We start from the raw sequence: 12,225 nt of genomic DNA, 5'->3' as shown, positions 1-12,225 counted from the left end.
AAAACATTACGCAACATTAATGTATCCGGACAAAGAAGCCTCAGCTGTACTGAACTGAGAAGAAGAGGAGTTTTTCACCCAACTTTAGCTGAGATGTTGTCAGACTGTCTAACCCTGATGACACTTGTTCTATTAAACGCATAGTTTTACTTTCATGATAATCAATTCCTGGGTATCGCATGAAATCTTTTGTCTCCTTCAGCCTCGCCATGGAAGTCGAAACATCTGGAAAACACTCAGCTCGCCCACTTTTCTCAGGGGACGATCCTCATGTTGTGTGACTTCCCCCCGTAGAGATTCATACCTTCACAACAACAACAGCTCACAAGACGAGAGTGTAATATGATGCTACTGAGCCACCCTGGCCACCTTTAAGACCTCCACTCACAGCATAGAACAGCGAGGTTAAATGTTTATTTCCATCAATATAACCTGAACAAGAACTATGACAATACTTACAGTAAAAATACATTTAAGATCAGCTCATATTATACGAATTTGATCAAAAAATATATCTATATGATTTAGTCATTGTTTAAAAATTGAGAGCCATAAAAATGAGGTTATCATTTTTTGCTGCACCTGCAGCTTTACTGTTTTTCAGATGATGAGTGAAACAAAAACTTCTGAGAATGACTTGATAGAAAGCCTTATGGTACAACAGAGCAGTGGAAATGATAGAATAATTGATGATGTGTAATCAAGCAGCTCTTTTTTGCTGGTTTTGGACACAGAATGGAAACACACCCTTCCCACAGATTGCCTTGAGCAGAGGAGGAGCTTCAGCACCTCCACAGTCAGGAGGACAGGTGCAGAAACAGCAGCTTGTTGCCTCAGCTCCTTTAAACTCGTCCGGTTTTCTTTTTGGCTTGGTTTTTTTATAACTAATTTTTAGGCGCCCGAATTTGTTCCGTTTTTATTCAGGATGTCCTTCGTAATGAGCCTGAGAGGAAAATAACGAATAATCTAACCAATCAAAGCGGACGACAGCAGCCAGGTGAGTGCTTTGGAAGCGCGCGGAGGAGAATATATCCGATAATATTTTAATGCTTTAATTACTTAATGTTACGTGTTGCCGTTTAGTTTCGTGTTTTGTGCGGAGCCAATTTGCCTTTTAATCGTCCAACACGCATCTGTGGCGCTAACCAGTTACGCAAAATCTTTTTTCAACTGAGCCATTAACTATTTGGAGTCAGTTTTGCTTGTCTGTTTGCAAAATATCTGATGATACACTGGACTGATTTTATTGAAACTTTCAGTAAATAATCACTAGATGTGTCTCCAAGACATTAATTTTTGAAGCCAAACAAATTCAAGATGGCCGCCACATGAGACTGAATTCAGAAAACACAGAAATGGCTATAATTCAGTCAGTTTCATAGATATTGACTTAAAATTTGGCGTGGTTGTAGCTGAGAGTCATTCACAACATAGACTCTAAGGGCAACTCAGTGTGTTATATCTATGCTTATCTATGCTTGTCTGTTAGCAAAATATCTCATGAACCACTGGATAGATTTTAAGGAGACTTCCAGGACGTAATCATTGGATGAACATCTACAGCTCATTAACTTTTGAAGTCAATCCAATTTAAGATGGCCACCAGTCAACATTAGCCAACTTAAAAATGGCTCCAGCTCAGTCAGTTTTACAGATACTGAGCTAAGACTGGATGTGGTAGTAGCTGAGAGTCATTCATAACACCGGCTGTACTCTGAAAATGACATTTAAAGACGTTGTGTTGGATAAAGTTATATTCAAGGTTTGACCAAAACATCTCCAACTCTGTCGTTTCTGAGCACAAGATAAACTCTGACACGAAAGGTGATATGCATTATTTCAATGAATGCTAGGCCCTCGTTTTATCAAAACATGTTACTGTAATTCCTTACAATAACTTCCGAACCTTCCCTCTCATGTCTGCCCGCAGCCATCTTTTATCCCTATTGTTACTTTAAACAATGAAAGTTCTGCATTGCTATTTATCCACGTTCTGTTAGACTGAACCACGCTGAGGCTGGTTAAGTTACACAGATACAGTATATTCTAACCCATAAATTACAGCAAGTTATAGACTGATGTGTCTTTTTTGTAGACTCCTGCACTGATGGCCTTCTTCCGACAGCTGCAGCTTCTTCTCTGGAAGAATGGCCTAGCAGTCATCAGACAGCCGGTGGGTGACATTCGAGCACAGCCAACGCTTCAGTTTAGCTGAATCTTGCGTAACTTGAACCTGCATCTGGGTGTAATGTAATTAAATGAACACTTTCTTACTGAGTGCCATGATTAAAACTTATGAATATCTTGTTTTCTTTTTTTTTTTTTTTTTGTAGTTGTGGTCCGTGACTCTGATCGCCTGGCCTTTGGTCCTCTTCCTCATCATCGCTGTGACCCGGTACCATTTCCCCCCGTTTCCAACAGATACTTGTGAGTGTAAAACCGATGTGAAAAAGAGTTAAATGATGACCGCATCATGATGAATGCATTTACTGTTATCTGTTACAAACAGCCATTAGATTGTTGTGACCTTGTTTGAATGTTCCAGAAAGGCTTAATAAAGGGGACAGTTGAAGTTATACACCTGAAACTGGTTCTAAAATATACATTAATGTGATACTAAGCTCACAGGGACTATAAGACTTTCTAGTTTCACAATCTGAGTAAACAGCTGATGAATTAAATTCAAACACTTCACAGCCCTATAGATGTGGACCTATTACATAACTGTTGACATGACATTAGTAGACTTTTGTAGAATCCTGTGGACACAGTGGTTTACCTATGGTAGATGTGGGTGAAGGTGCTTCAGGAGGGAGTGTCACATTCAGTCCTTTGTGTTTCCAAAAGCAGTTGTTTCTTGTAAAGGGAGGGTCAGGCATTGACATTTGGGTGCAATTGAGCAAAGAGGCTCCAACCTTTCAATATCAGAGTATTTTTAGATCACAGCGGTATTGTTTAAGTAAACATCCTGCTGTCATCTGACTGTGAAAGCATATGATCTGGATGAAAAATGAACAGGTAGGGACTGAAGTGCGTCACTTTGGGTTTTCTTGTTAACCCACCTTCTTTTGTGTGCAAAGCGTATTATAAATGAATCGCATTACGAGCAAGCATGAATTCATTTGCAATTTGATAATTCCTGAGGGCTTGAATATAAAAACTGTCCACCAAATCAAAAGAAAAGAACAGGACTATTTGTTTTATATGTGCTAAAAACATAGAGTGAGACCACACCCAAAACAGACACAAAACCATCTTCAGTATCAAATGTGACTGAATGACAGCAAACACAAACAAAAAATCCAAAACTTAAATCGTATATTATTGTCTTTTAAACCTAAATGTAGTATATATATATATATAAAAATAATACTTTCCCATTTTCTTCACAATTACTCACAGTTGTCCTTTATTATTAGAAATGTGTATCAGAGGAATTAAGAGTATAAGTCTGTTAAACAGCAATTTAAAGCATAGATACATAATTTTCACATTTACTCCAATGACAGTTTTGTTGTCCTTGTTTACATTTCATGAGTCAAAGATTTCATTCTTTTCTTCATTTTCTGGTTGTCCCAGAGCCAACTTTACATTCAAACAACTCAAGCAGGCTGCGTGAATGCACAGAATGATCACAGGGTCAGATGTGGTTCATGTTTTCTAAGGTTCATTGTATGCTTTGGGTTTCAACATGACTTTTATGAGCCCCAAGAATGTCATCAGTCAAACTCTATGCGTTACCAGGAATGAATACCCAAAGTCAGTTGTTCCGTACATTAATATTTGCTTAACTACAACTTGATCTCCACGATCTTCTTGTGTCAGATTATTTTTTTTTGTCCTGCACTGTAGATTTTGTTTCTTCAACAAAAGAGGCTCTAAGTTACAGAAAGCTAACAATAAAAGTGACATGGCCACCAGTGCATGGCTTCTCATTTCGAAAACAGTTTTGAAAGCTTCTTTTATATATATATATATATATATATATATATATATATATATATATATATATATATATATATATATATACGGTACATGAAACCCGAATTTGACTCAAAAATGACATTAAAATGGAATTTATTATAATATTTTGACTCGTTATTTACTTGTTTTACACTATATATGTTGTCCGTAATGCTTGCAGCCATTGTTCTAACAGTAAAACCTATCACACCTCCATTAGGTTATGTTGGACCTCGTAACCTACCCAGCACAGGATTCTTCCCCTTCCTGCAGACCCTCCTGTGCAACACAGACAGCAGCTGTCATAACACATCTCGTCTGGCAAACTCAACGGCATCAAAGCCATCAAGAAACCGAAGGTAACTTGGTTATTAGACTACATCTTATCTGTTTCAAGTCTTATAAACTGAAAAACTCAAATATTCTTTGAGAAACCTTTATGTGTGATTACCTGAAACATACATTCCTTTGTGTTTGCCTGTTCTTTGAGTACTTTCAAAGGCATGCAACCTGCTTGGTTTCTCCAAGAAAAACAAGAATTTTATTGTTGTAAGCGGGAATAAAGGGCAGCTGGTGGAAAAACCAGTTTGGATCAACTTCCAGTTCCTGTTAGCCAAGCCCTCTTTGTTTCAAGAAACAAAGCCTGACCTAAACCAGATTATTTTCAAGACCATTTTCTAAGAATACAAAATTAATAAAAATAATAATAGTCAGCTTTTACTGGAGAACCTAATCTAAAGGTGGACTGGGCGTTCAGATGAGTCATCCGCTGATCACCGTTTTGTGCTGAGGTGGGTCAGGTGGCTGTGGAAACTGCTGGTAGGCTGAAACGAGTATGTAGAGGTTGGGAAAGACTTGGCCACTTCATTTTATCATCTCAAGGCATTTTCACAAACCAGACGGCCACAAAGACTGGTCCGTCTTTAAGATGCCTCTGATGGTTCATCAGTCTGTATCTTAGTTAAATGTTGGAGAATAGAAATTCTGTCAAAAAAGGCAGCATTAATCTGTGCTTACTTTTTAAGTTTGATTTTGTTTAAGCTTTCAGTCCCTGACCAGTCATTAGTGTTTTTCATTATCACATACACACTTGACTATCAATGTGAGCCTACAAACACACTTAAAGTTTGTTTTTGGTACACCGAGCAGAAAGCATTTAGGACTTTTATCAAATCCTGCTGATTTTGTGTTTCAGGTCTGCCTCCTCCCCAGAGAGTTCACCTCTGGCAAAACTGATGCAAGAGGGGAAACTTTTCGACTTTGCTCTCCCCAGTGATGCTAGCAATGATCCTGCAGCGCTGCTTCAGTTCATGCAAAACTTTCTGGGTATGTATTTCTTGCTTCATAGACAATTATGTGCATGATCATTTGAGACTTTTCTTGTTTTTTTATGGAGATAATAACTTATTATAAATTAAGCCTCTTTTCAAAAAAATGACAATTACTGTTAATTCAACTTTACAAGAAAACAAAGAGATTATTTTATTGTCTACTTTGTATATTACCGTTCTTGTGTTAATATTGTAGTCCGCCTGTCTTGAACTATGCGTTTGCACTTTAAAGGTTCCTCCTATCAAGGAAACTTAAATAACGCCTCCCTCCTGAGTACAGTCAACACCACTCTGACCGATCAGGTGAGTATTGCAGTGTAATAATGCACGTTTTCCATTAAAATATCTCAACTGTCAGTTATTTAGATTCAGTGCAGAAAAGTCCACTGACAATTTAAAAACATATTTATGGAGTTTATTAACATCAGTGTTTACTGACTCATTTAAAGGACACAATAGAATAAATATGTAAAAAAAAAGCTTTTTCCAGTTGTTGCAAATGTCTATACAGCCTAAGTGTTATTGACAGAAGAGGGTTGTTCCTAATAATGGGCTCTGTACAGTAAATAAAGTCATGTTTCTTGCAGGAGACCTTGGAGAAAATACTTGAGTCTGTGAATGTTTTGAAGAGAGCCGTCTGCGCTGTGGCTCTGCCCTGGATAAAGGACGAAGCACCCAGCACCGTCACCAATGCTGCGGTCACTTTCTGTCACACCAACAGCACTTTGTTTGAAGTCACCCTTCAAACAGTGACCACGGTATGTTTGAGCTTACCTCTGTGCAGCTTGTGGGTTTATGCAAGCACATGCCATCTTTTTTTTTTTTTTTTTAAATCATTTCTATTTTTGGAACTTGCCAGACAAATGGGTGCTGTTGCCAGTGTTTGTTTGTAAGTCAGTTCTTTTCTCTGGTTGACAGATGCTGACGGAGCTGTTAGTGCAAAACCCAGAGGAGATGATAACGGCGGCCGGGATGACGGTGTCGGGGTTTGATCAGCTGCAAAACGAAACCTCTCTGTGGGAAACCCTTCTAGCTTTCCCCGAGATCATCTCTTCTTTTTTTGTTGACCAAACGCTGAACAGCACAGAAGCTTTACTCACGAAATTAGAGAGGTATCCTACTTTTTGTTATGGAAAAAGTGCAAAAGTTAACAAAACATTGACATATAAATATATTGTTTATATGCAAAATTTTTATGAACAGATGGACACGGTTGAATTGATTTAGTTCTGCTGTTTCCCCATTGTGACATCTGGAATTTAGGGTTTTAGAAAACCAGCCTAGCAAAAATATAATAGTTTGAATATTCATTTTGTAATAAAGTAATTGCTCACACTTCTGTCTTTTCCCCATGCAGCCTTGTGCTTACCATCGAGAACATTTTTCCTGAAATAGCTAACTCCCTCTCCACAATTCAACCAGTTCTCGTTGAAGGACTAAACGTGATCAGTTATGCTCAAAACTGGCCTGGGAAAGGTAATTATTTTTAAATTTTGTGGAAGAGAACTTCACTCTATGACTTAGAGACAGCTGCAGGATGCAAAGTTTACCAAGTATGGGAGAGGGAAGGCTGTGCTCATGTGTGGGGTTGCCAAGAACTTTCCAGGACAGTACTTAGGAAAAACATGTTAGAAGAGGTTGGTAATAATGTTAAGACAATTCCTGGAAAACAGTGGGTCTGTACTGGGTCGAACTGACCAGCTGCCTGGGCTGGTTTCCTGTAAATGACCTAGGAGTTATGAAAACTTTTGACCAATCATGAGCTGGTTAGAAATATGCAATACACATCAATGTACTTGGTCTGTATAAATACGACAGGTCCCACAAATACTTTGGGATTTTCTGTGGTATTTCTGAAGATGATAAGTTGTGTTAATAAATCCCCTGTGTTTGGCTGAAGGGAGAAACTAGTGACTGCTTATTTATTTCAGTGGAAGAACTGCCTTTTACAACCTGCAATTTTTAAGAACAATTCTTAAAACAAAGTAGCAAAAAATATGTTGTAAATGTTGTGCCTAATGACTGATATTGTGATTTTATTTTTTTGCCTAGAGGTTACAATATCCCTTGGAGATGTTGTCACGTTGCACAATGACACAATAAGTGAAATTGCAAAACGCATTTTGCAAGAGGTTCAGATCCCGCTGCACGAGGTAAATGCCATTATGTTTTCTCATTCAGTGTTTACAAATGCATTTTATTTTTGCTATATAGAAAGATAATAAAACAGAAACAGTTATACGTTTGACTTTCTTCACACATTTTCAAATGCAGTTTTCTACCTTAACAAAATAAAGAGAACAAATTTCCAAGTAAACGTGAAGAAGCAGTCATTCCTTTGGGCTTTATACTCTGCCCTCCAGCAAGGACTCTGTTATACCACATTTACCTCTTTGTCCAATATTAAAAAAAGACTCAGAAACAGGAAATGACTTTAAATGTTCAAAGACCTGTTGAAGATCTGGTTTTCATGACATTCTGTAGCATGTGTTCAGTCTCTGGAAGAAGCCTCTGGGAACATGTTTAGGAGAACTAAAGAAAAAGGTTACAATTTGTTGAAAAACTCACCATAAATACAATAACCATTTTTTTTCTGCCCCAGGCTATGGCCCTGGCATGGGATCGAAACATGGTGTATTCTTATTTGTGTGGCAACAACAGTAAGACGATGTGGCTTACGGCAGCGTGCAGTACTGGCACCGTGGACATGCTTCTCGGTTGGATCTGCCCTGAGAAGGTGGTCAAACAGGTAGGATGGTGTCAAGATTGTTATCATCAAAGCAAAGAGAATTACAGGCATCAAAAATGAGCTACAGGATGTATAAGTAGGTCATTCCCCTTCCCTCTTTGTTTTCTGCTTTTTTTGCTGTGTCATCCTGATAAGTAAAACAAAAGGGATGTGGCTGTAAGGAAGCTGGTGGCTGTAGCAACATGCAGTTACGGGTACAAGATGCACCTTGGGAAAATTAATTGACATAACAAAACAAATCTGCTTATCCCACTGGTACATAGCAACAATGTCTTTAACTCACCTGATAAGTACGTGTCATGGCACACCTAGTGTGTCCTAATGGCTTATAACACATCAAACCTGCAGTCTTTTGAAGACTGTAATTGGTGTACATCTATGGTTTTAACTCCTTGTTTCAGGCTTGGTTTGGTCAGTAGCATGAAACTGTCAAAAAGAATAAAAACAAGATTTTTACTTGAGGTGGTGTAAAGCAGAGCAGAAAACACCGCGTAGAGCTTTTGTGAGAATTTTAGGCAACTCTAAAAATTAACTTGTCACTAAGTGTGTAAAAACCAACCAAACAAACTAAAAAACAAAAAAACCCACAGACAGTCAGTGTAGACCTTCACATGTTTACTCATGTGCAGGTTCTGAAGTAACAAAATAAAGACAGAGGTTATCAGGGAATACTAACAACAAAAGGGAATTGTGACATTTAAGCTGGAGGTATTTAATTGAAAATGTAATTTGGAATTTTCTCTGCTTTGTCGTTTCCTCTTTATTTTGAATTCTGTCAATCCCAGTCTGTCCTGGCCTGGATCAAACATGTCGCAGCAGATGATGTGGCCTTTTTTAAACAACTGGTGTGCAATCTGAAGGGATGTTCATCGTCAGGAGTCTCCAACACCAAGAGATATCAGCGTAGCATAGATACACAACCACAAAACTCTGAGGAGGAGCTGTAAGTATCAGGCCATGGCATCCAGATGTGCTGCTGTGGTTGAGAAGCAGATCCATGAGGTCTTTTCAGTTAAAACAAAGTTAGATTGTAAATAAATAATTGGCTTCTATCAATCAGATTATAACCCATTGGAATTTTAGAAATTATATTTTACATTTTTCTCTATTTTTACTTTTTTTTTCCAGCCTTTGCTATTTGACAGCTAACGTTTAGGGAGAACAGGCTAGGCCTTTTGTGTTTCCTAATTTATTTATTTATTTTTTAAATAAAAAAAATAGACTGAAGACTTTACTTTTTCTTTAAACTTAAACTTGAAAAAATCTACTTATTATGTAAACCAGGCCTATTTTTTTCAGACTTGTATATATATATTAGTAATTCTTCTGTTGCGATAAGTAAGTCTGGGTTTATTTTTGGCAGGTTTTTGGGTATCGGTCAAGTGCTTATCGAGATCGCAACCATCGAGCCAGAGTTCGATATGGTTGTGAAGAGAGCGCTCGGTACTGTGTTCCAGTCCATGAAGGCAGCAACGGTGACAGTATCCACTGTGGAAGGTAAGCTTACAATCAGCTCCTGCTCATACTGAGGGCTCTGCTGTGGGGATAATAACACAACTTTATCTTTTGCTTTTATTTTCAGATTTGAAAAAAAAGGTTTATGGGGCTTTGTAGCCAATGTTAGTTAGACTAACATAAAAAAACAACTTTTCTGAACATTTTGTTTTCAGTGAGAGTAGTTGTCACTTAGTTTTGTTTTGCTTTTTTCCCCTGACATATTATTTTTGATACTCTCTATTGCAATCTTGACATTCTATACTGCGTAACCAAAAGGTGATTGAAATGAGTTTACGCCCTTTCTCTGGGGAATGATGGACAGAATATGTGGATCTACAAGGGTACTGACAAAAAAGCCTTTTCATATAAGACAAAGTTTTCCCACTGAGCATGTACCCAAGTGACCTGCCTTTGTTTGAATGTTGTGTATTTGTCATCTACACTTACAGAAGTCGTGGATAACGTCCTGGAAGATGTAGAGAATCTCCAACAGACGTTTCATACCCTGTCCAACCAGTCTGAGGCGAGTGCTTGGATCAGCCACGTTCTGGAAAGTGTGACAGAAATTTTTGAGGAGGTATGCTACAAGTTCTTCAATTCACCACTGACTCCTAATATCTTACACCAAATTTAGTGTATTATTATATAGGCTGTAGTTTCATTTACTTCCAGTCAGAGTTACAAATAAGTACCTTATGAAGAACTTTTCCAGAACAAGGGAGAAGTATTGCTACACAAAAATAACATGTTACCAAAACAGCACAACAAAAATGTGTTTATCATCTACTTTGCAGCATTTATTTAATGTGACAGAGAAACGAAAGATCACCAGGTAAAGTTTTTTTCATCTGTTTTACTAGATGCTGGAATCTGAGTATCATTCATGTGAGGAACTTCTTGAACCCATTGAGTGGCTCCTGTCCACCAAGAGCATAAAGATAGAAGTGTGGAGATCAGTGATCTGCCAAAACAGCACCGCTCTGATCCAATCTTTGTTGGTGGACTGGATGCCCGTGGTTCTACAGGTAAAACATGTTTTAATTCAGTTTTTAAAAACAAAACAAAACAATGAGTGAATACTGAATGCCACACATTAGGAAAGAATGAATCATTGCTCTTGTCTGTTTTTGCCATTGTGTTTTTATTTTTGTATTGTTTTAGTTTTGTCGGATAATCCTGTTGTTACACAAACATCATTTTATTTGATTTGACTTTAGGCCAGCATTAAAAACATAACTTAGATGTTTTTCTTAATCCTCCTCAATTTTTATGTTTTTTTTTACAGATTCAAGAAGTGCAAGACATCATCACAGGCCAAGAAGAGCTCAATGTGACACTTCCCATGCTTCTCTCTGAGTGGCACAAGCTTTACAACACCAGCCTGGAGTTTGTGCAGTTTTTGAACACAGAACTGAATGAAGTGAACTGGATGAACTGGATGCCCGAGACAAGTTTTGATCATCTTCCTGGAACTCTTCAGCAAAGGTTTTGGCACCATGTTGATAACATTGTACTCACATAATTATGTACTTAGTACTACAGTGTGCTAAAAATAAACACAGGCTGAAGAATTAGTTTTAAAATATTCACTCAATGCAGCTTTAAAAGCAACAGCTCTTGAAAGTTACAAGTTAAATAAAGCTGAATATGAGGATTGATAATTCCAGCATGGTTTATTAGAAATAAAATGTGCAAATAATTTTTTTTAAATGAGGTGTCTTTTCTTTTCTCCGCAGCCTCGTCAAGTTTATTGAAGAGTTTGGAGAAGAGCTTGAGGAGAGTGAGCACTGGGCCACGATAAAGGACTACTTCCACATCATTTACTGGGTTTTAAACTACAGGCCTGATGTTACAACACAACCCCCAAACTGTGAGATTTTTATTTTTCTGTGTGTGTGTGTGTTTTTAATCATTTCTTATTTTCTACTCTTTTCAAAAAGCAATGTAAAAAGGCTAAAAATACAAAAAAAGTAAAATTATTTTAAGAGCTGCACAATACATACACAAATTATTAAAAATGTGCAATATGAATATTGCAAACAATTTCAATAAATTACAGTCATAAAGGCCATGCCAAAAATATTTATTAGTCACTCAGATGGACTAGTGCTCTCCGAATTGCCCACAGCTGAGAGAACATGTAGATTTAATGCAACTGATATCACATTTGCAATATTGCACAACAAAATTGCAATTGTATGTTTGTATAATACTGTGCAGCTCTAATTATTTTTACCAAAGTAAGTTGCTCCCTACCAGCATGGAGAGGCTATACCGGTAAAGGTTTGTTATGAATAAATGTTTCTGCTTTTTTTGCCTTTAGGTTATGTTGACATCAACACCTTTGCTCCTTATTGTGACACTGGCTTAGAGTGGCCACAGTTTGCTGCAGCTGTCACCGAAACCCTGACGTCACCAAACCCAGATGTTTTGTTAAAGTAAGCCACAAAGAATGTTTTGTTTTCATTTCCTGTAAAAATAAGTGGGTTTTTTTTCTTTTACTTTTAGCTGTTAATTTTATAGGGGCTTGTCAAAAACTGTTATCTATTAGAATATCTTACAGTTTAATTTTTTGTCATTGTTATCTCTTTATACAGTATGTTGTGATTGGCAACAGTAAGTGTGACTTAGAATTAGGAGTAGAGATGTGGAAAAAATGAAGAAACAAAAAGCACACAGTACTGG

General features: G+C 37.5%; 1 protein-coding gene across 1 annotated transcript in view; it reads left to right on the top strand.

Moving 5' to 3' along the window:
- Positions 1-806: 806 nt before the first annotated feature.
- Positions 807-12,225, top strand: part of abca12 (ATP-binding cassette, sub-family A (ABC1), member 12) — a 61,337-nt gene continuing 49,918 nt past the window's right edge. Inside the window, exons 1-18 of the mRNA XM_017423850.2 lie at positions 807-997; positions 2,096-2,173; positions 2,334-2,427; positions 4,184-4,322; positions 5,159-5,289; positions 5,527-5,597; positions 5,882-6,052; positions 6,213-6,406; positions 6,652-6,770; positions 7,347-7,447; positions 7,897-8,043; positions 8,829-8,986; positions 9,407-9,540; positions 9,990-10,117; positions 10,401-10,565; positions 10,826-11,025; positions 11,277-11,410; positions 11,864-11,978. Coding sequence (XP_017279339.1) covers positions 2,108-2,173; positions 2,334-2,427; positions 4,184-4,322; positions 5,159-5,289; positions 5,527-5,597; positions 5,882-6,052; positions 6,213-6,406; positions 6,652-6,770; positions 7,347-7,447; positions 7,897-8,043; positions 8,829-8,986; positions 9,407-9,540; positions 9,990-10,117; positions 10,401-10,565; positions 10,826-11,025; positions 11,277-11,410; positions 11,864-11,978 — 2,267 coding nt within the window. The 5' untranslated portion in view covers positions 807-997; positions 2,096-2,107. The remainder of the gene's footprint in view (positions 998-2,095; positions 2,174-2,333; positions 2,428-4,183; positions 4,323-5,158; positions 5,290-5,526; positions 5,598-5,881; positions 6,053-6,212; positions 6,407-6,651; positions 6,771-7,346; positions 7,448-7,896; positions 8,044-8,828; positions 8,987-9,406; positions 9,541-9,989; positions 10,118-10,400; positions 10,566-10,825; positions 11,026-11,276; positions 11,411-11,863; positions 11,979-12,225) is intronic.

This window comes from Kryptolebias marmoratus, linkage group LG6 (genome assembly GCF_001649575.2).
Source record: "Kryptolebias marmoratus isolate JLee-2015 linkage group LG6, ASM164957v2, whole genome shotgun sequence".
Classification (NCBI taxonomy): domain Eukaryota; kingdom Metazoa; phylum Chordata; class Actinopteri; order Cyprinodontiformes; family Rivulidae; genus Kryptolebias; species Kryptolebias marmoratus.
This window is presented reverse-complemented; position numbering and strand designations above follow the sequence as displayed.